This window comes from Gekko japonicus, unplaced genomic scaffold (genome assembly GCF_001447785.1).
Source record: "Gekko japonicus isolate JY-2015 unplaced genomic scaffold, Gekko_japonicus_V1.1 scaffold2432, whole genome shotgun sequence".
Classification (NCBI taxonomy): Eukaryota; Metazoa; Chordata; class Lepidosauria; order Squamata; family Gekkonidae; genus Gekko; species Gekko japonicus.
In genome coordinates, this window is record NW_015174345.1 from 249,715 (window position 1) to 270,261 (window position 20,547).

The following is a 20,547-nucleotide window of genomic DNA, read 5'->3' on the forward strand; positions in this document are numbered from 1 at the left end:
TAACTCCGGATAATCTGGGCAAGGGGGCGCATATAAATGTTAAATAGCATCGGGGATAGCACTGCCCCCTGTGGTACCCCACACTCAAGGGGATACCTGCGAGAGCGCTGGTCCCCGAGAACCACCCTTTGTCCCCGACCTTGCAGGAAAGAGGCAAACCATTGAAGGGCAAGCCCCTGAATCCCCACGTCGACGAGGCAATGGATCAGCAACTGGTGGTCGACGGTGTCGAACACTGCCGACAGGTCTAACAACACCAGTGCCGCCACACCGCCTCGATCCAGATGTCTCCGGAGATCATCAGGGCGACCAAAGCAGTCTCGGTCCCGTGACCCGGGCGGAGGCCCGACTGGAAGGGATCTAAGACTGAAGCATCCTCCAGAAAGCCCTGTAACTGTAACGCCACCGCCCTCTCTATAAGTTTGCCCAAATAGGGCAAATTAGACACCGGCCGATAGTTGGCCAATTCGGCCGGGTCCAAAGATGTTTTTTTAAGAGAGGGTGGACCATCGCTTCCTTGAGCACAATCGGGAAACGCCCCTCCAAGAGGGACATGTTGACAATATCCCGCACAGCGCCTCGCAGCCCCCCAGGACTCGCTTTAATGAGCCAGGAGGGGCACGGATCAAGGTCGCATGTAGTTGGGCGTACAGAAACGAGCAATCTGTCCACTTTGTCCAAGCTGAGTAGATTGAAACACTCTAAACCCGGCCCCGAAGACGTGCAAGGGGCCTCAAGTTCACTCACTGTCTCAATTGTGGTGGAGAGGTCATGGCGGAGCCCCAAGACCTTATTTGCAAAAAAGCTCGCAAAAGCCTCACAGCCAAGTTCCAATTCCTTAACATTTTGCGAGCTCGCAGACGCAATGTCAGCCGCATAGAAATCCTTCTTAGTGGCCTTGACTGCCATCTCATAGGATCTCATAAACGTCCTATAAGATGTTCTTGTTGCCTCGTCACGAGCGCGGCGCCACCGTCTCTCTAATCGTCTAAGTTCTCGTTTCAGCGACCGCAACCCCTGGGTATACCAGGGGGCGCGCCTAACGCGAATGCAAAGAGGATGCCTGGGAGCGATCTCGTCAATGGCCGTGGAGAGTCGGACATTCCAGTCCTCCACTAGCTCATCTAACGAGCCGCCAGGGGGCCTTGGGTCCCGCAGAGCCCTCTGGAACCGCTCCGGGTCCATCAAGCTCCGCGGGCGAGCAAAAATACGCTTGCCGCCTATGCAGGGTTGAGGTGGAATGCTCAGACGGGCCTTCAGGGCCAGATGGTCCGACCATGGCACTGCCTCGGCAGTGATCCGGTCCACCTCTACACCCGCTGCAAAGATCAAATCGAGCATGTGACCGGCCTGATGTGTAGGGGCCGATATACACTGTGAGAGTCCCAGTGCCGCCATGGACGACACTAGGTCTGTAGCCCGGCTGGAGGCTGCGTCAGCATGGACGTGGAAATCCCCCAGGACAATAAGTCGAGGGTGATCCAACGCCCAGCCTGATACAGCCTCCAGAAGGTACACCAGCCAAATCACCAAACTCTCCTCGGCCCCCAGCAGCAAGCCGACACACTCTAAGCCCACGATCTCTACAGACGGGAGTGCCCTGAAGGAGTAAGCCTCCCGAATGAGAATAGCAACTCCTCCCCCCCATCCCCTCTTCTGTGATTGGTGAAGGACCGAGTAGCCTGGCTGGGCTAACTGGGTGAGATTCAGGGTCTCCCCTTCTCTCACCCAGGTCTCGGTCATGCACACCAGGTCCGCCTGATGTTCCGTCACAAAGTCCCGTAAGACTGTGACTTTGTTGTTAATGGACCTGGCGTTACACAACACCAATGACGGAGGGGGAACACTCCCGGCCCCACTGCCAACCACCCTTGGGATGGGCCGAAGGCTGGAAGGGCACCGAGCTCTTCTAGTTCTCCGTGACCTTCCCTCATCCCATTGCCTAGGCCCACCGCTAAACTTCCCCCTCCCCAAGAGCACCGGAATTTGCCGCTCGAGCATATCCTATCCCACTAGCCATCTCCGAGAAACTTCAGACCGCCAGGACATAGACTCAAGGCCAACAGAAATCCGCTGCCGCTACTACTCTGATTTCAAGCTGCTTAAAACACATTACAATCTAGTTACATCGGATCGGTTGATCAATCACTAATTAATACCCCCAATACACAACCTCCCCCTCCCAACACTACCCAGATCCCCCAATCAACTGACGCAACCACCTAACACATACAGCCCAGCAGCCAGACAATACAGTCACACCTCCCACCCACTAATACACTATCCTATCCCACGGCAGATCCCTGTTGGAGTCCAACCCCTTGGTCTGAAGACCAAGTCCTATGAGGAAAGGTTGAAGTCTGGAGAGGAGATGACTGAGAGGTGAAATTATACCCGTCTTCAAGGGCTGTCATATAGAGGATGGTGCTGAGTTGTTTTCTGTTGCCCCAGAAGGTCGGACCAGAACCAACGGGTTGAAATTAAATCAGAAGAGTTTCTGGCTAAACATTAGGAGGAACTTATTAACAGAGCGGTTCCTCAGTGGAACCGGCTTCCTCGGGAGGTGGGGGGCTCTTCTCCTTTGGAGATTTTGAAGCAGAGGCTAGATGGCCCCATCTGACAGCAATGCTGATTCTGTGAACTCAGGCAGATCATGAAAGGGAGGGCAGGGAGGATTGCCTCAGTGCTTAGTTCTCGTGGCCCTTTCTTACGCGCCCAGGGAAATGCTGATCACCACTTTTGGGTCAGGAAGCAATTTTCTACAGGCCAGTTTGGCCAGGGATCCTGGAGGGTTGGGAAGGGGGGCATTTTGCCATCTTCTGGGCATGGAGCAGGGGTCACTGGCGGTGTGGAGGGGAGGCAGTTGTGAATTTCCTGCATCGTGCAGGGGGTTGGGATTAGATGACCCTGGGGGTCCTAACCCTAACTCTACGATTCCATGAAGCCTCTCTTAAAGGGACAGGACATTTTCCCTCCAGGCTGTTGGCAACCCTAAAGCCAAGGCTGATCTGCCCTTCAGAGCTAACCTACCCCTCGGTATCGAAACGTCCTCTTGCGGGTCACTCAGACCACAGAGCCACCTGCAAACAAATGCAATGCCTTTTGCCCTCCCAACAGATTTGGCCGTGGGGCACAGCTGTTGACTTGTTCATGGTCAGTTTGTGTTTTCTGTTCTATTTCACGGCAAGCATCAGAGCCACCATTTCATTTAGAGAACAAAAGCCTTGATGGAAGCAAATGTCTTGGCATCCTGCTGGTTCTAGGCAGTCAGCGACTTAATATTGGGGGGGGGGGGAGAGGATGGAAATCCCGACTCCAAGGGCTTCATCCACCATGTAGGAAGATATTTGCCTCCTTTTATTCCCACTGCCTTTTAAGTTGGGGCTGGAGGATGTTGTATATGCTCTTCTTTCATTTCTTTTTCTTTCGTTTTTTAAAAAAACACTTTCTCGGTTGGTGGCCACTTTTTTGAGGTCCAGCGCATCTCAGGAGCCCTGGAGGCATGAATCAAGCCTTTGGGTAGATGCAGGTTCCATGTAGCTTTCTTAGTCCCAGCAAAATCCCAAAGCAAAAGCCTTTTATTAGGAACCTTTTATGAGGACCAACTGAAATGACACAACACATTGCTCAAGTTCTTGAGTTCTCCTGATCTTCTCATCAAGTTCGATGTTTAAGAAAAAGCGAGGGTGAAGGGGTTAAAAAAAAGGCTTCAGGCCATGATCCGGGGGCCTTTTTTCTGCTCTTGTTTGGAGAGCCAAGCAGACTAAGAGGGCCCCAGGACCCTTGGGAGGTCTCTCCATGTGGTGAGCCATTTTTGTTCGGTGACACATCACAAAGACTCCACAGTTTTTCCCATACCACTAGAGGTCTTTATTTTCTTTCATTGGGGGGTGGGGGTGGGAAGCACATTTGCTGCATCGTGAAAAATGGGCCCCGTCTGCACAGTGAGCTGCTGGTGCAAGCGCCTTGCTCCAAGGTGACAGCATGTGTGGGGGGGCATGTCTGTTTTCTCACATTATTTGGGGTGCTTGCAAGGGGCTCTTCCACACAAGCACACACCTTTGTTTTTTGCAGATGCAGAGAAGTCCCAGCAGAACCAGACAGATGACTCCAACCCTGAGGATGGATCCCTGAAAAAGAAGCAGCGCCGGCAGAGAACTCACTTCACCAGCCAACAGCTCCAAGAACTGGAAGCCACTTTCCAGAGGAACCGCTACCCTGACATGAGCACCCGAGAGGAGATCGCAATCTGGACCAACTTGACTGAAGCCAGAGTCCGGGTATGGGGGCCTGTTTTCCCTGAATGTGTCCAGAGCTTGAGGGGGGAGTGTTGGAGGACAAGCCACGTAACAGACCAATCGCACAGCATTTGTCTTCTGCATGTGAATGGGTTTTTTGTGGCAGGCCTGTTGTACATATGTTTCTATTTAGCTTCCTTATGCCAAGTCAGACTACTGGTCCCTCCAGGTCAGGATTGTCTACTGTGTCTGCCAGCAGTCTCAGCCAGTGGGCAACAGGGGCAGCTGCCCCAGGCCCAACACTTGGGAGGGCCCTAACCACCCATGGGCCCACCCCCTTGAAGGAGGGTGGCAAGAAGAAGGGATTGTACCTGCCCTGTCTGGGGCCTGGGCGGCTGGCTTCCAACAACAGCCGTGGATCCCACCCATCTCGCATGTGGTGAGGGCCGCTTATAGCTTGGCCCCAGCGGGGGGTGGGCTGGGCTTTTGCCCGAGGCCCCACAAGCACTGACACTGCTCCTGCCAGCAGAACCTGGGACGTTCTGCATGCCAAGCAGATACTCTTGCCAACGAGTCATGCCCCTGCCTAACACACATGAAGCTCCCTCGTGCTGAGTCAGACTGTCTGTTCCGACTGGCAGCGGCTCTCAAGGGTCTCAGGCAGGGAAAGGTCTTTCGCAACGCCTGCTATATGAGAATCTTTAGAAGTAAATACTGGGGTTGGGACTTGGGACTTTCTGCATGCTAAGCATGTGCTACCAGTCCTTCCTTGTCTCAGTGCAGAAACTGTAATTGTGGATAACACACAAGCTGCCAAAATGCAGACGTACTCACAGTCTCTGGGATTTGAAGGATGCCTCACTGGTTACAATTGGAAGCACAACTGGGGATTAGTGGTAGAGCATCTGCTTTGCATTCAAAAGTTCCCTGCGTCAAGCCCTGGCATCTTCAGTGGAAATGACCAGGTAGCAGGTGATGGAAAACACCTGAGACTCTGGAGAGCTGCCACCAGTCTGATACTGACCTCGGGCCCCGGTCACACAGGCCGGATATCGCGGGGGGGGGGGTAGACCCCGCAGCAAAATAACGTGTGACTGCACGATCAGGCGTCCCCTCGCGGTCCCATCGAGGTCCCGTGATTAGGGGGGAGGTGCCGATGACACGACGCGCAAAAGAAGCGGCACGGCAAACGGGGTTGTGTGGGGTTTTTTAACCTGAAGTATGCACATGCCCCGTTGGGTGCTTGTGCGCATCCCTGGAGACTTCGGGGGGGGGGGAACCTCTTCTCAATGGGGCATGGGCGGGCGCCAGATGCCACCGGAAACGCGATCAGACGCCCGCCCTTTCCCCACGGTTTCCGGAAACTAGTACCTGCGAGGTACTAGTTTTTAACCGCGCATCTTCGGAGGGAAGCCTCGGGTTCGCCACGGGAGCTCTACGCTTCCCAGATGTGGTGGTGAGATCACGCCTGGAAAATCCGCCTATCTTCCGTCGCAGTAGCGTGGCTACTGCTCCGTGTGACCGCAGCCTTGATGGACCAAGGGGCTGATTTGGTATAAGGCAGCTTTGTGTGTCCGTTTTCATCAGTCTGTTGATGCTGGACAGTTGTAGTGCTACAGCGAATGGTCTCTAATTTCCAGAACAAAAACGCACCAATGTTCTGTGTCGTTTTGATTGCCGGTGGTGTAGAGTGCCTTCAGGTCACCGCTGACTCATGGTAACCCTGCAGAGTTTTCAAAGCAAGCGATGTTGAGAGGTGGTTTCCCATTGCCTGCCTCCACGTCACCACCCTGATATATTCCTCGGAGGTCTCCCATCCAGATACTAGCCGCAGCCAGCCCTGCTTACCTTCCGAGATCTGATTGCACCGGGCTAGCCTGGGCTGTCCAGGACAGGGCTTTTTGACTAGTCCTTAATAAAAAGTATTACATGGATTTTATTTTGGATTTTTGTGGGCCAAGACAGCTGCTTACAACCTTTCTCTCTCACTCTCTCTCTCTCTCAATACCTGGGAGTAGTCAAGTGTCAGCCAAGCCAGCTGCATCATTTCAGCATTGAATCAAGACTGGGTTCAAGGATCTCCCGTCCCTGGAGAACATGGGATGGGTTGCAGCACTGGAATAGAATCACAGGGTCTCAGAGCTGAAAGGACCCTAGAGGCCATCCATGCAGGATCAGCCTACATTGTCCCTGACTAGTGTGTCCAGATGCAAAAGACTGCCAGCGAGTGGTAGCTCACCCACTAAGTCCACCATTGCACAACTCTTACTGTAAAAAGTTTTTCCTAAGATCCAGCCGGTAGCTTCCCGCCCTTAATTTAAACCCATTATTGCGAGTCCTATCTTCTGCTGCACACAGGAACAGCCCGGCGCTCCTCTAAGTGACAGCCCTTCAAATACTGAAAGAGAGCACTCATGTCCCCTCTCAGCCTCCTCTTCTCCAGACTAAACATTCCCAAGTCCCCCCTCAGCCTTTCCTCGTAGGGCTTGATGTCCAGTCCCCTGATCATCCTTGCCGCTCTCCTCTGCACCCGCTCCATCCCGCCCACATCCTTTTTGAAGTAAGGCTTCCAGAACTGCGCACAATGCTCCAGGTGCGGCCTGACCAATGCGGTGTACAGCAGGACTATGACATCTTGTGATTTGGAAGTTATGCCTCTGTTGATACACCCCAAGATTGCGTTTGCCTTTTTTGTTGCCACATCACACTGGCTGCCTGTATTTAACTTTCGGTCCACCCTCCCCCAAGAACTTGTTCACACACACTGCTACTTAGAAGTGTATCCCCCATCCAGTATGCGTGTTCCTCATTTTTGTTACCCAGATGTAGAACTTGGCACTTATCCTTGTTAAATTGTATCCTTTTCACATCCGCCCACTTTTCCAGCGTGTTCAGATCTTATTGAATTCTATCTCTATCTTTTGGTGTGTTTAGTGTCATCTGCAAATTTAATGAGTAGCCCCTCCACACCCTCTTCCAGATCATTTATAAAAATATTGAAAAGTATTGGGCCCAGAACTGAGCCCTGTGGCACCCCACTGGACACCTCCCTCCATTCAGATGAAATGCCAGTGGCAACTCCTCTCTGAGTGCGGTTCTCCAACCAGTTCCCCATCCACCTAACTGTCCCACAGTCCAGTCCACAGCCCTCTAGTTTACCCATCAACACATCATGGGGAATCCTGTCAAAAGCTTTACTGAAATCCAGGTAAACAACATCAACAGCATTCCCTCAATACAGTACGCTCCTCACTCGATCGAAGAAGGAAAGGAGGTTGGTCTGGCAGGACCTGTTGGGGACAAATCCGTGCTGACTTCCCCGGATCACCAAGTCATCCTTTAGATGCTCACAGATCGATCCCTTTAAAATCTCCTCCAGTATCTTCCCTGGGACAGAGGTCAGACTGAGTGGCCTGTAGTTTATCCAAAGCTGCTAAGTTACAAGAGAGTGCAGAGTACCGGGCAAAGTGCAGCTCCTGCAGTGGCATCATGAACTTGGGAGATGTGGAGAGTGAGATAGGACCCCTGCCTAGCTACCCTTCACTAATCTCCTCTTTTCAAGCCAGGGCAACACATTCTAATTAGCCAGTTTTTGATCCACAAAAGGACTTGTCCTTTTATCTGTCAGCTGTGCTGCCATATGGTTTGTGGACTGAGGGGGCACCCGCCTGACCTGCATATGACCGGGTGCCACATTCCTTTCCCTGCTTGCCTCTCCTGTTATCTGTAAACGTGTACCACTGTCTAGTTGTGGTGTCTTCATATTAATCCACCGTGTGACTGGCTCAGTTTCCCAGCTCAGCTGCATCGGTTATTCCTTCCTGCCTGTGGGAATCAGGCCGATTGGCCCACCGGGGGGGGGGGGGGGAGGGCATTTAAACTCTGTATATCTCCGTAAGCTTTCCCGTTCTACTCATTCCCAACAGTGCTTGTGTTCCTGACCAATAGGTCTGACAGTAAAGTATATGCTTCTTGGAAGACTGTGCTCCATTTGTTTGACTGTTGGACCTGACATTATCTCATGACTATTAAGCTTACTTAGGAGCCTTTGATGAGGAAGTTTATCAAAAGCTTTCTGGAAGTCAAGGTAAACAACATCTATTGGGTCTCCCTTGTCCACATGTTTGTTCACTCCCTCAAAAAACACTAGCAGGTTAGCAGAATCCATGCTGAGCCTTCCTCAGTAGGTTTTGTTCCTCAATGTCCCTATTAATTCTTTCCTCAATAACATTTTCCACCAATTTACCCGGTATCGATGTCAGACTGACTGGCCTGTAATTTCCCAGATCTCCTCTGGAACCCTTTTTAAAGATGGGAGTGACATTAGCTACCTTCCAGTCCTCAGGAATGGAAGCAGATCTTAATGAAAGATTACATATTTTTGTCAGGAGATCCTCAAGTTCACATATGAGTTCTTTCAGAACTCTGAGATGTATGCCATCCAGGCCTGGTGATTTATCAGTTTTTCCGTTGTCTATCAGTCGTAGGACCTCCTCTCTCATCAATTCAATCTGACTCAGGTCTTTCAACACCACTCCCGAAATCAGCAGTTCTGGAGTAGGCAAGCAGTTATCATCTCCCACAGTGAAGACAGAGGCAAAACATGGATTCAGCTTCTCAGCCATTTCCCTATCGCCCTTCAGTACTCCTTTTACCCCTTGGTCATCCAAGGGCCCCACTGCCTCCCTGGCTAGTTTCCTGCTTCTAATGTATTTGAAGAAAGTTTTATTGTTGGTCTTTAGGTTTTTTTGCAATATGCTCCTCATATCTACTTTTTGCCTGCCTGGTTTGCATTTTATTTGCCACAGCCTGTGTTCCCTTTTATCAACCTCACTGAGACTAGCTTTCCACCACTTGAAGGAATCCTTCTTACCCTTTTACAGCTTCCAGTACTTTGTTAACCATGCAGGCTTTTTTCTATACCTATTTGTGCCTTTCCTAACCTGTGGTATATATATTTTTCTGAGCTTCTAGAATTGTAAATAGACTCCAAGCTTCTTCAATGGTTTTGACCCTTTCTACTTTTCCTTTCAGTTGCTTCCTCACAATCCTCCCTGGTTCTCACCACCCTTATATCAGAGAAGTTACTCCTTTTAAAGTTAAAATGGATGTGTCAGTCTTTTTGAGCAACTCCCTATTTATACAAATGTTAAACTCAGTAACATCATGGTCACTGTTCCCAAGCGGTGTAATCACTTTTACATCTCTCACCAGGTCTTAGGCGTTACTTAGGACCAAATCCAGGATCGCCTCTCCCCTGGTAGGTTCTGTGACCGTCTGTTTCATAGCACAGTCATTGGTAGTGTCTAGAAACTCAATCTCTTTTCATGAATCGAACACATATTGACCCAATCAATGTGTGGGTAGTTAAATCACCTATTACGACACAGTTAGTTCATCTAGCCGCTATCTTTAATTCATTCATCATTTTATAATCCTCCTATCTTTTGATCTGGTGGGCGATAACAAACTCCCAGTGTTAAGCTTCCATTTGGGCCCGCTATTTCAACCAATAGCATTTCCAGAAGCGAATCCAGTTCTTTTACCTCTCAATCTTACTGGACTGTATACCCTCTCTGACATACAGAGCCACCCCACCTCCAACCGTTCCCCCATCCTTCCAATATACTTTATAACCAGAAATCACCATATCCCACTGATTTTCCTCATACCACCAAGTTTCTGAAATACCCACAATGTCTATTTTCCCCCCTACACCAGGGGTGTCGAACTCATTTGTTATGAGGGCCAGATCCGGCATAAATGAGACCTTGTTGGGCCGGTCCATGTGTGTCATAAAATGTAATGCCAGGTGGCAGAGATATAAACTTCATAAAGGACACAAACACAAAGGGTTTTTTTAACTTAAAATAAGAACATGCTTAAAACATTAGTACCCTTGCAATATTTTGTTTATTTAACAGTGTCTGACACCTCTTGCTCTGAATTATTGCATCAACATTTCTGTGCTGTTGCAATCTTGAGTATGCTGTTCAAGTGTGTATCTGTAAGCTGCAAACCTACTTTTGATTTTTTGACATTTACCACAGAAATCTCATGCTCTGAGTTCTGAGTCTAGGGCCCAGGTTAAAACATTGAATGGCTGAGTGATTGAGAGAGTCTGGCGAGGCGAGCTGTGATGCAGCAGCAGCAGAACTGGAAGCAGGAGATGGCCAGTTCCACCGCGGACCTGATGGAAGCCCTCTGGGGGCCTGATCCAGCTCCCAGGCCACATGTTTGACACTCCTGCCCTACACCAAGCATTCCAACTCCCTGATTTTACCTCGGACGCTTCAAGCATTTGTATATAAACACCTATAGTTTCCCATGCATGTTAAGCCCACAACCTCCCTCTTGCTGCCTTGAGACCTTGCCAGGCAGTCCATGTCGTTAGCCACAGTCTCAGTGGACAATTTTAATCCATTTCCTTGTAGAAAAGTAACAGCTACCCCATCATCTCTTTGAGATGAACCATCCCAAACCAGAGACTAATATTCAGTTTAAAAACTGCTCTGCCACCTTTTTGATTTTAAGCACCAGCAGCCTGGTTCCTTCTCGGGACAAGTGGAGACCGTCTCGCCTGTACAGCTCCCTCTTGTTCCAAAAAGCATCCCAGTGCCTGACAAACTTGAACCCTTCCCCCCTACACCATCATCTCATCCACGCATTGAGACTCCTGATCTGTGCCCGTCTCTCCGCCCCTGCACGTGGAACAGGTAGCACTTCTGAGAAGGCTACCTTGGAGGTCCTGGCCCTGAGTTTCCTGCCTAGCAGCCTACATTTTTTACTCCAGGACCTCACGACTGCACTTCCCCACATTGTTGGTGCCAACATGTACCATGACCACTGGCTGCTCCCCAGCACTATCTACCAGCCTATCTAAAACACACGTAATGTCCGCTACCTTCGCACCAGGCAGGCAAGTCACCATATGGTCAGTACAGGGGTTTGCCACCCAGCTGTCTGCCTGCCTAAGGATCGAATCACCAACTACCAAGAGCCCCCCTCCCTCCCTCCCTGCCAAGGGACGGTTCCTTCGTGTGGAAGGATACCTGTTCACCAGCTGAAGAAGAGGTCCCTTCTGAGGGCACATTCCCCTTATCCACAGCACGGTGCCCTGTCAAGAGACCCTCGTGCTCCCTGGCAGCGGCGAGGCTGCCATATTCAGAGTGGTTCTGTTCGAAATGGACCTGTCTTCTCATCATCTATGGCCAGAGCTGCCTGAAGCAAGTGCGGTCTCTCCCACTTTCCAACAAAGTTCACAGGGATAATGTCCCTTCTCTTTTCTCTTGCAGGTTTGGTTTAAGAACCGCCGAGCCAAATGGAGGAAGCGAGAAAGAAACCAGCAGGCAGAGCTTTGCAAGAACAGTTTTGGAGCCCAGTTCAATGGACTGATGCAGCCTTATGAGGAGATGTATAGTGGCTACTCTTACAACAACTGGGCTTCTAAAAGCCTGGCCACCAGCACCCTGTCAGCCAAGAGCTTCCCCTTCTTCAACTCGATGAATGTCAGCCCTCTCTCCTCACCGCCCGTGTTCTCCACACCCAGCTCTTCCATCGGGCCCATGCCCTCGTCCATGGTGCCCTCCACAGTGACTGGCGTGCCCAGCTCCAGCCTGAACAACCTTGGAAGTCCTGGCCTTGGCTCCACCGTCTCCTCCAGCACCTGCCCTTATGCTGCCTCCACTGCTGGCCCCTACATGTACAGGGACACGTGTAACTCCAGCCTGGCTAGCCTAAGGCTGAAGGCGAAACAGCATGCCAACTTCACCTACCCTGCAGTGCAGACAGCTGCCTCCAACCTGAGCCCTTGCCAGTATGCTGCTGTGGACAGGCCAGTATGAGGGACCAGACCCCCCCCCCCACTCACCCCTGCTCATCCGGAACTTGGCCTGTAGCTGAATGACCACACCCAGACAGGCACACCGACTTCCTACAAAATATGCTTAATTATTATCATGTTATAAATTGTTGACTGTCTTTTGGTAAAGTAAATGCAGTTGTTCATTTAAATTCTATTTCAGAATGAAGGATCCCCCCCCCCCCAAGGGCCTGAGCTCATTTCCCACTTGGCACACCAACCCAGACAGACAGACAAAAAGGGGCGCAGTGCCAGTCTCTGCTCCTCTATCGCTGGGTGGCTCCTCTGCCCTCCTGTCTCTTGGAGGAGGAGATCTAGAATTCTGTGCTGGAAGCAGGAAGGGATTTATGCATGTTTGTCTGATGTCTACCCTTCCTTGTGCAGAGTGCCTGTGGGCACAACGTTTTGTGGTGGTTGGTTTTGGGTTTTTTTTACAGATTTTGGCATTTGATGATGGGGGATTGGCAAAGGGGAGGGTATGCTCTCATGGGAAACTGGGTGGTGTTTAAAATCAGGGGTAAAGGAGACGGAAGTCTTTTCCAAACACAGATGGATTTGTTATGGTATCTCTATTGCTGTTGCTGTCGATAGAGCTACCCCATATTTATTTAAAACATCTTTATGCTGCCTTTCCACCCAAGAAAGTGAACAGGAAAACAGGAAAATAGCATGAAAAATAATACTTATCACATAATAGGTTTTTCCTGCCCTAGCCCCCCCGGACAGTGGGAACTCCCCGCACTGCTGGGGCTTTTTCAAGCTTTTTTCAAAATCAACAATTGACTTGTTATAACATTACAACAATCTGTGTATCAGATTCTGTGCTTTCACAGCCTTCATTTTTTAAAAAAACGTTTCTAGCCCCTTTCATTGGGAGATAGAAAGGGAAAAGCTTATCTCTGTAATACAAGGGGCTAGAAAACTTTTCCAAAATGACATATAGGAATTCAGAAAACCCGACATACAGACAATGGCAGGGAAAATGGCTGCTGTGTACGTGAGACTGGGAGAATCTGAACTTTGCCACCCCAGTGGCCACCGTCTAGCCCAGTGGTGGCGAACCTATGGCACGGGTGCCAGAGGTGGCACTCAGAGCCCTCTCTGTGGGCACGCGTGCCATCGCCCCAGCCAGGCCCAGACCATCATTAAAGTGTCAAATTCTCTGCCAAATAATTTTAAGTAAACGAAAGCATTTGGGATTGCTTTCCTTACTTTGTTTAGATCATCTTAAGTTAACGTATGCGTTGTTTTTTCTAAAGTAAAACCTCAGTATTCAGGTTAAATTGCCGTGTTGGCACTTTGCAATAAATAAGTGGGTTTTGGGTCGCAGTTTGGGCACTCGGCCTCTAAAAGGTTCGCCATCACTGGTCTAGGCTTTGCTGCTATCTTTCTGAAAACTTTGCAACAAAGCAGGTTTGGGAAAGGTAAGAGAAAAGCTTGGGAAGTCCCAGGAGGTGCACATGATGACTGTGATGCTGTAGGGAAGCAAGAAAAAAACCTCACTTACCAACAACATCAAACCTGGGCATATGACCGGCATGGAAATGGTCAGAGTTTAAACGAAGAGCTGATCAAAGAGTAGATACCCCAAGCTGTGAACCTGGTTTTTTGAGGAGGTGTGATCCCATCCAGAATTCTCACATGAAGCTGCCTTATACCGAATCAGACCATGGATCTCTCAAGGTCAGTACTTATTGTTCTGACAGGTAGTGGCTTTTCGGGATCTCAGGCAGAGGTCTTTCCCATCAATCAGCACCTGATTAACTGGCGCTTCCAGGGATATTCTACAAAGTAGATGCTCTACCACTGAACTATGACCCTTGTCCACCTGTTCTCCAGTTCCCCGATAAATTAGTCTGTCTCACTATTGATATCTCAGCCATCTGACTTCATTTTTGATTCCACTGCCTCACTGGGTTTGAGACAAAATCAGGCGTCATCAGCATACAGGTGGCAATAATGTCCAGTGGTGGGATACAGACTTTGTTTGCAAGGTACTCTTACGGCAGAACTTCATCCAACCTTAGCTGCTGCTGATGCATTTGTAAGATGTAATGATGTTACTTAGGAGCAGGAAATGTTCCTGGGCAGAACACACCTCATCTCACCCAACCCACTTGGACCAGGATCCCAGGAGCACCACTACTACTTTACCTCTCTTCTATTTCTCCAGACTTGTTACATGTCTGGTCAATTTAACATTCAGGTGTATGCTCACGGGCCTTGTAGCCGTGTCACCATCTGAGCCAGGCTAGTGGCATCCATGGAAAAGACGAGAGGAAACTGACTGGTTGGCGTCTGCCTCGTCTCTTTTCTGGGAAGCAGGAGCTGCTTATAAGGGAGACTGTTAAAAGGAAATCTACTGCACGGAGGAACCCACTGTTCACCCTAAACCATTGTCTGCACCATTGTGAATGTGTTAACACGTGAGTCTAAGCTCCGTACAAAACTACCTCAGGAACACACCTTGAGCTTTAACACTTAAGACTCATCATTATAGAAAAATCTTGTGACAGTGGCATAAGAGAAATGGTCATTGCTACCATATCCACCCATTACCGTTCTGTTGTCCACGTGGGCATACAACTGTTCTCCCATTTGCCAGTACTGCCTATGGAAAAACAATGGCCATTCCTAACAGTTTGCTATGGACAGTGCTCATCTTTGGGGGGGGGGGTTTGACTCAGCACACACGAGTCTCTCCCATCAGCTGGTCTTTTCTCCACTCAGTGTAGCCCCAATTTCAGATAAAATTCACAATGAATGTGTTCACCTGTTCCTCACCTGGTCCGGGAAGTCTGTACCCAGGAGCTGCAGCATGAAACTGGATGCTGGAGGTGTATCTGGTTTTAGAAGCAGTCTATCTGCACAGCACTGCTTTCAGTAGTATGCGCAGGAAATAGGATTGAAAGCAAAGCACTGCAGTTCCCTTTGCTCTGTGATGCACTTTTGAATTCCTGCTCTAGCAAGTGATGATATTATTATTATTATTTAGTTGAATTTATACCCCACCCGCCCTGCCAAGGCAGGCTCCGGGCGGCTTACAAAGATGATGAAATATAAATAAACAGTTGTAACATAGATAAAAGCAATTTAAAACAATCCATAATCATAAAGTGCTAGCTAAATAGATATAATTAGTTAAAATATGGTGGTACAGTCATCAATATAACCTACAATCTGCAGTGTTTCACAGCTCCTTGATCGTTACATGCAGTAGGCGCTGGCACTAGTTGTAAACAATAAAAACCAGGGAACAGGCTCTAATAAAAACCCTAAACCCAACCCTAATCCTAACCGTACCCTAATCCTAACCGTGTCCTAACCCTTCCCCCTTAACCCTAACCCCACTATCCTGTCTGACTAGCTTCACTGCTCCACTGCAGGATTCTTCTCCTGTACCTCCCCCCCCCCTTCTTACACCAGATACTGCTTACTCCAATGAACTCTGGCTTGGGAAAAGCCTACATATTGGGGTGGGGGGATCATGGTTTGGTTGGCTGAAAGGAGGCAGCTCAGTGAAGAAGAGGCGATTAGATTTATACCCTGCACTTCACTACCCAAAGGTGTCTCAGAGTGGTTTACAAACTCCTTTCCCTTCCTCTCCCCACAACAGACACCCTGTGAGGTAGGTGGGGCTGAGAGAGGTCTGACAGAAACTGCTTTTTTTCAAGAACAGCTCTGACAGAACTATGGCTTGCCCAAGGTCATCCAGCAGGGGCAAGTGGAGGAGTGGGGAATCAAACCCGGCTCTCCTAGATTAAAGTCCGCACACTTAACCACTACACCAAACTACACCAAAGTTATAATGCATTACAGTCCATTCTCCAAAGCAGCCATTTTCTCCTGGGAAACTGATCTCTGTAGTCTGGAAATAACTTGTAATTCCAAGGGATCTCCAGGCCCCACCTGGAGGTTGGAAACTCTAGACACTGCTTGGCAACCAGTGGGAGACTGTGGGTGGGGACATGAGGGGATGTCCATTGTGACAGTGTCATGTCACTTCCAGGAAATTCCAGATGTCATGCCCCTCTAGGAATCGCTAGAATCTCCTAGAGAGAGCTGTCATCACTTTTGGGTTTTCTTGATGGCCATGGGGGGGGGGGACTCCCCTTGCCACTCTGAGCCACAGCTGGAAATGGGAGCCAGGGATGGGGGGTCTGTGCCCCGGTGGGGAGCTCGCAACCCCTTATATTGTGTACATCCCCCCCCAGTCTCAGTTTCTGTTAATGGACATTGTGTTGCTCAACTATTTCTCTAATCAATAATTTTTAATTACTAGTAATGTTACAACTGGTATAATGTTGATTATTTAGAAGATTCACCACTTCTGACTTCACCAGGACTTGGGCCACCACTCTCCAAGTCAGGGAAATTCAAGTATTTTTTTCCCTTTTATTCTCTGGCTCCTAAAACAAGAGGCGCCTTTCATAATTTCAAGTTGAACTCAGTTTGGACCTCCATTAAGTATCCTGAAGGTCTTGCTCACATGACGCTAAAAAAAACCCCATTCCCCATGTGCTCTCTGGATCTTCTTGGATTGTTGCCTGAATCTTCGCTCAGACTTCCACTTGGTTCCCTCACCAAGGAATCCTTCCTAAAACTCCAAACCTCTGAATGTGGGTAGGTCTAAAGTCTACTTGAATTACAAACTACAGTTGATACCTCCACACAGAAAGTAACGGGTAACATTCCTGTTTGTCCTGCTGCCTTTTCTTTTCCCCTTCTGTAACTCCATTCTCTAAAGTTCATTTTGCACAAGAGTTTTGTGTGTGCCTTGGGTACTATGGACATTTTTGTGTCCTGTGTTGTGACACACTTAAATATTACTTTGACTGCCTGCTTATATGAATCTGAGTATTCCGCTGAAGTCCAGCTTCTGTATTCCTTCTGCACCAGACTTGGAGCTTTACTCCATTGTTTTAAAGATCCCTTAGAAGTATGTGTGTCATGCTCCCGGGTGATCAGGGGTATCTGCATTGGGAAAACGGTAGGAGTCCCTCGACGACCTCTCTTCAGTTTAGTGGATCTTGGAGGAGTCGCGGCCAGCATCTGTCGTTCCCGTTGTCGCCGTTGCCAATCCAGTTCTTCCTTTAATCCCTCAGAATGTACTTTCAGGACGTGGATCACTTGTAGGCACCAACTGGTCCACTCCTGAGCCGTCAGTTCTGATTTGTGGTTTTCTGGGTCATCAAAGAAATCGGTAACATCCTCTGCCACCGGGTTCTTCCATGTCTGTAAAATATCCTTTAAAAGGGTTGTGAGGCCTTGCTCGGTTAACCATTCTGAGTAGTTTCCCATTTTAAACATTTTAAACCATAACATTTTTAACATATTTTAAACATATCTAATTTGTTTAATCTTTATAATCTTTATAACATTTATAACATTTTACCATTTCTAACATGTATTTATTTTTGTTTCTGCATCATGAGTACATAGAAGATTATTCCGACAATTGAAGAAACTCCAATCACAATCAATAACTCCCCCACCAACTGTACAACACAAAGTTCAGCTGTAGAACTTTTATAAAACTTAATCTTATACCAGTTCCCCTGCTTTCTTTCTCTCCTGAGTTTCTTAGACCTCTTTTTTATTTTCCCTTTGATCTTTATACTCTTAGAAGTTTTATTGATTACATCAACCTTTTGACATCTATTACCATATCCCCCTTCCTTAGCGATTCCCCCTAAAGGGAAGAAAATAAAGAGAAAGACTAAATTAGGGCACGGGAGGATTAACTGCTTCATACCACTTCCAGCGTTGCCACCATACCTCCTTCTTTGAATTTTTTTTCTCCCATGCTCTTATATTCAATAAAGACTGATAAACCCGAACAAGTGTGTTTTTAATGGAGACAAGTTTCTTGAAGGAAGCTTCTTTATGTCGATTTTGTAGTATTATCTGTATCACTACCAAATTCACCAAATGGACTACTGACCATGGAACTTTAGTAATTTTTTCCCCCTGAATATTTCTATTTTGAGCACTCTCATAAACTATTGCTCCATCTAACCACTGTTGTCCTGGGAAACCATATCCTCCTTCTGGTTCCAACCCAGATAATATCGTTTCCCACTTCTGATGTAACAAAAATGGTCATCGTAACAGTTTGGCGACATGGGCCCATTCTGCACGAACCGCTACACAAGAAGATACCGCGTGTGCTATGGACTCTGGGTTAGCTGACTCTCTATAAGTAACTAATTGGTTACTGGCGTTTGAATCTAATAAGGTCCTACACATAATCCTAGGACAGCTCCTTTCTCCTTGAGATGCACCGTTTCGCCTCCCTCCCACACATCTGATGATATGCCCGCCATCTGAGATCTCTAAAATAATAAGGGATCGTCTTGTCACAGAAGGTGGGTAACGGAAAGGTGTTGGCCCTAAGATACGGAGACAGATTGACCTTCAAAACTCTCCCTTGGTAGTAGGGTTGTAACCCCTTTTGCTCCAATACTTCCCAATACAATAGACCTGTTTGCCCTTTTTCTCCTTTGCACAGTCTCAACTAATTGAGCTTCCACACCATATTTTTTCATTGCCTTCACCGCTTCCAAAAGAAAGCCCGGGATGAATATAGTGTTTGTGGCCGTGAGTCTAAGACTTGATCTTTCCCTGTGCCACCATTCTCTCCCCCAAGGAGAATCCCCCCAACACTGTAAAAAACTATACCAGATGTTTAATTCCAAAGAGTTCAGTTGGGCGGTTTCCATGACATTTTGCAGTGTTCCCCAGTTCGTACTGACAAAGTTACACAAAAACCATAGATGAATGTCAACTAAACCCAAAGCACCGTTTTTTTCCTTTTGGTATGACACTAGTCTAGACAGAGGAAAAGTCACCCGTCCAAACAGCCATACAAACAGTTTTATAGTGATCTCCGCTACGATTGCTTCTGGAGGGGGGAAACACCAGCTAGATAGTTGGCAGCAGGTATGCAGTATGTCATAAAGTACTGTATCTTTTGTCCTGTAGATAACCTCCAAAATTTCCATTTCTCCAACTGTTCTATCGTATGCTGCTTCCAGGTATACCAGTTATCTTTCCATCCCTCTTCTGTTAAATTAAAGGATATCCCTAAGATTTTTATCATTAAACATTCCTCCTTCTTTTCCAGATTTCTTTTATAGCAGTTGTATCTTTGTCCTCCTCTTCCTCATCTAACAATGTCATACGACGTACTGAGATTGTCCTTTTTTCCCCATCCAAATCATACAATTTGCTCTTTTCCAAATTTATCTGGGCACCTGATACCTCTTGATAACAAAGTATGTGTTCTCTCGCCCTACGTACATCATTAAAATCTGCTAACCACATATACACATCATCTGCATGTGCTGTACTCAGAAGTCGAAAAAAAGGTATTTTAGTCGAAGTTAAGCCCTTGATATTATCATCACTTCTAACACTTATTAGGAGGGGCTCTAAGGTAAGAATATAGAGCAGTGGACTTAAGGGACATCCCTGTCGTAAACCTTTATATGTCTTAAAAGCTGGTTAGGGTTAGGGTTTGGGTTTAGGGTTTAGGGGTTAGGGTTTGGGGTTAGGGCTAGGGGTTAGGGTTAGGGTTGGGTTTAGGGTTAGGGTTAGGAAAATAGATTATTATTTATTTATTTTTTGGGAAAATAGATTTTTATTTGTAATAAACCATTCTACATACAATCATTTGAATGAAGAAATGAAAACATTCCACAGCTTTCGAATACAGTTACAGAAAAATTATTACATAATACAAAAAAACCACTGAGTTCAAAACTTAAATACTAGATAACATTATACAGATAGGTTCTATATTGTCATGCAAACGATGAACAGAAACAGTTAGGGGTAGGGATTAGGGTTAGGGTATAGGGTATAGGGAATAGGGTTAGGGTATAGGGTTAGGGTATAGGGTTAGGGTATAGGGTTAGGGTAAGGTAGATAAAGCACAGAAGACAAAACAACAAGCAGGCCAGGTAGGCCACAAAGAAGCCTAAGAAAGGAGAGACACCCAAGACATCAAGCACAAAAGCAGCCAGGCAGCCAGCCCAGGAGGTGGCAACCAGCCCGGCAGGAAAAGGCAGGCCCAGGGAGGCATAAAAGGAAGGCCAGAGGAGGGGGCAGAGAGACACCAAAGGGCAGAAACAGAGGGAGAAGGCAGACACCGACAGGGGAGCTGTCCCGAGAGGGTGCATGAGGTGTGTGGTGCTTGACCAACTAGGAAGTGCAAAACAACAAGCAGGCCAGGTAGGCCACAAAGAGTTAGGATTAGGGGTTAGCGTTAGGGTTAGCGTTAGCATTAGGGTTAGTGTTAGGGTTAGCGTTAGGGTTAGCGTTAGCGTTGGGGTTAGCGTTAGGGTTAGCATTAGGGTTAGGGTTTAGGGTTAGGGTTAAGGTTAGGGTTAGGGTTAGAAAAGTAACGTAAAAAACAAGCAGAACAGGTAGGCCCAAAAGCACCCA

General features: G+C 48.0%; 1 protein-coding gene across 1 annotated transcript in view; it reads left to right on the forward strand.

The window, feature by feature from the left end:
* PITX3 (paired-like homeodomain 3) overlaps positions 1-12,152 on the forward strand; it is a 17,724-nt gene extending 5,572 nt beyond the window's left edge. The window contains exons 2-3 of the mRNA XM_015424298.1: positions 4,075-4,280; positions 11,534-12,152. Coding sequence (XP_015279784.1) covers positions 4,075-4,280; positions 11,534-12,082 — 755 coding nt within the window. The 3' untranslated portion in view covers positions 12,083-12,152. The remainder of the gene's footprint in view (positions 1-4,074; positions 4,281-11,533) is intronic.
* Positions 12,153-20,547: the final 8,395 nt, after the last annotated feature.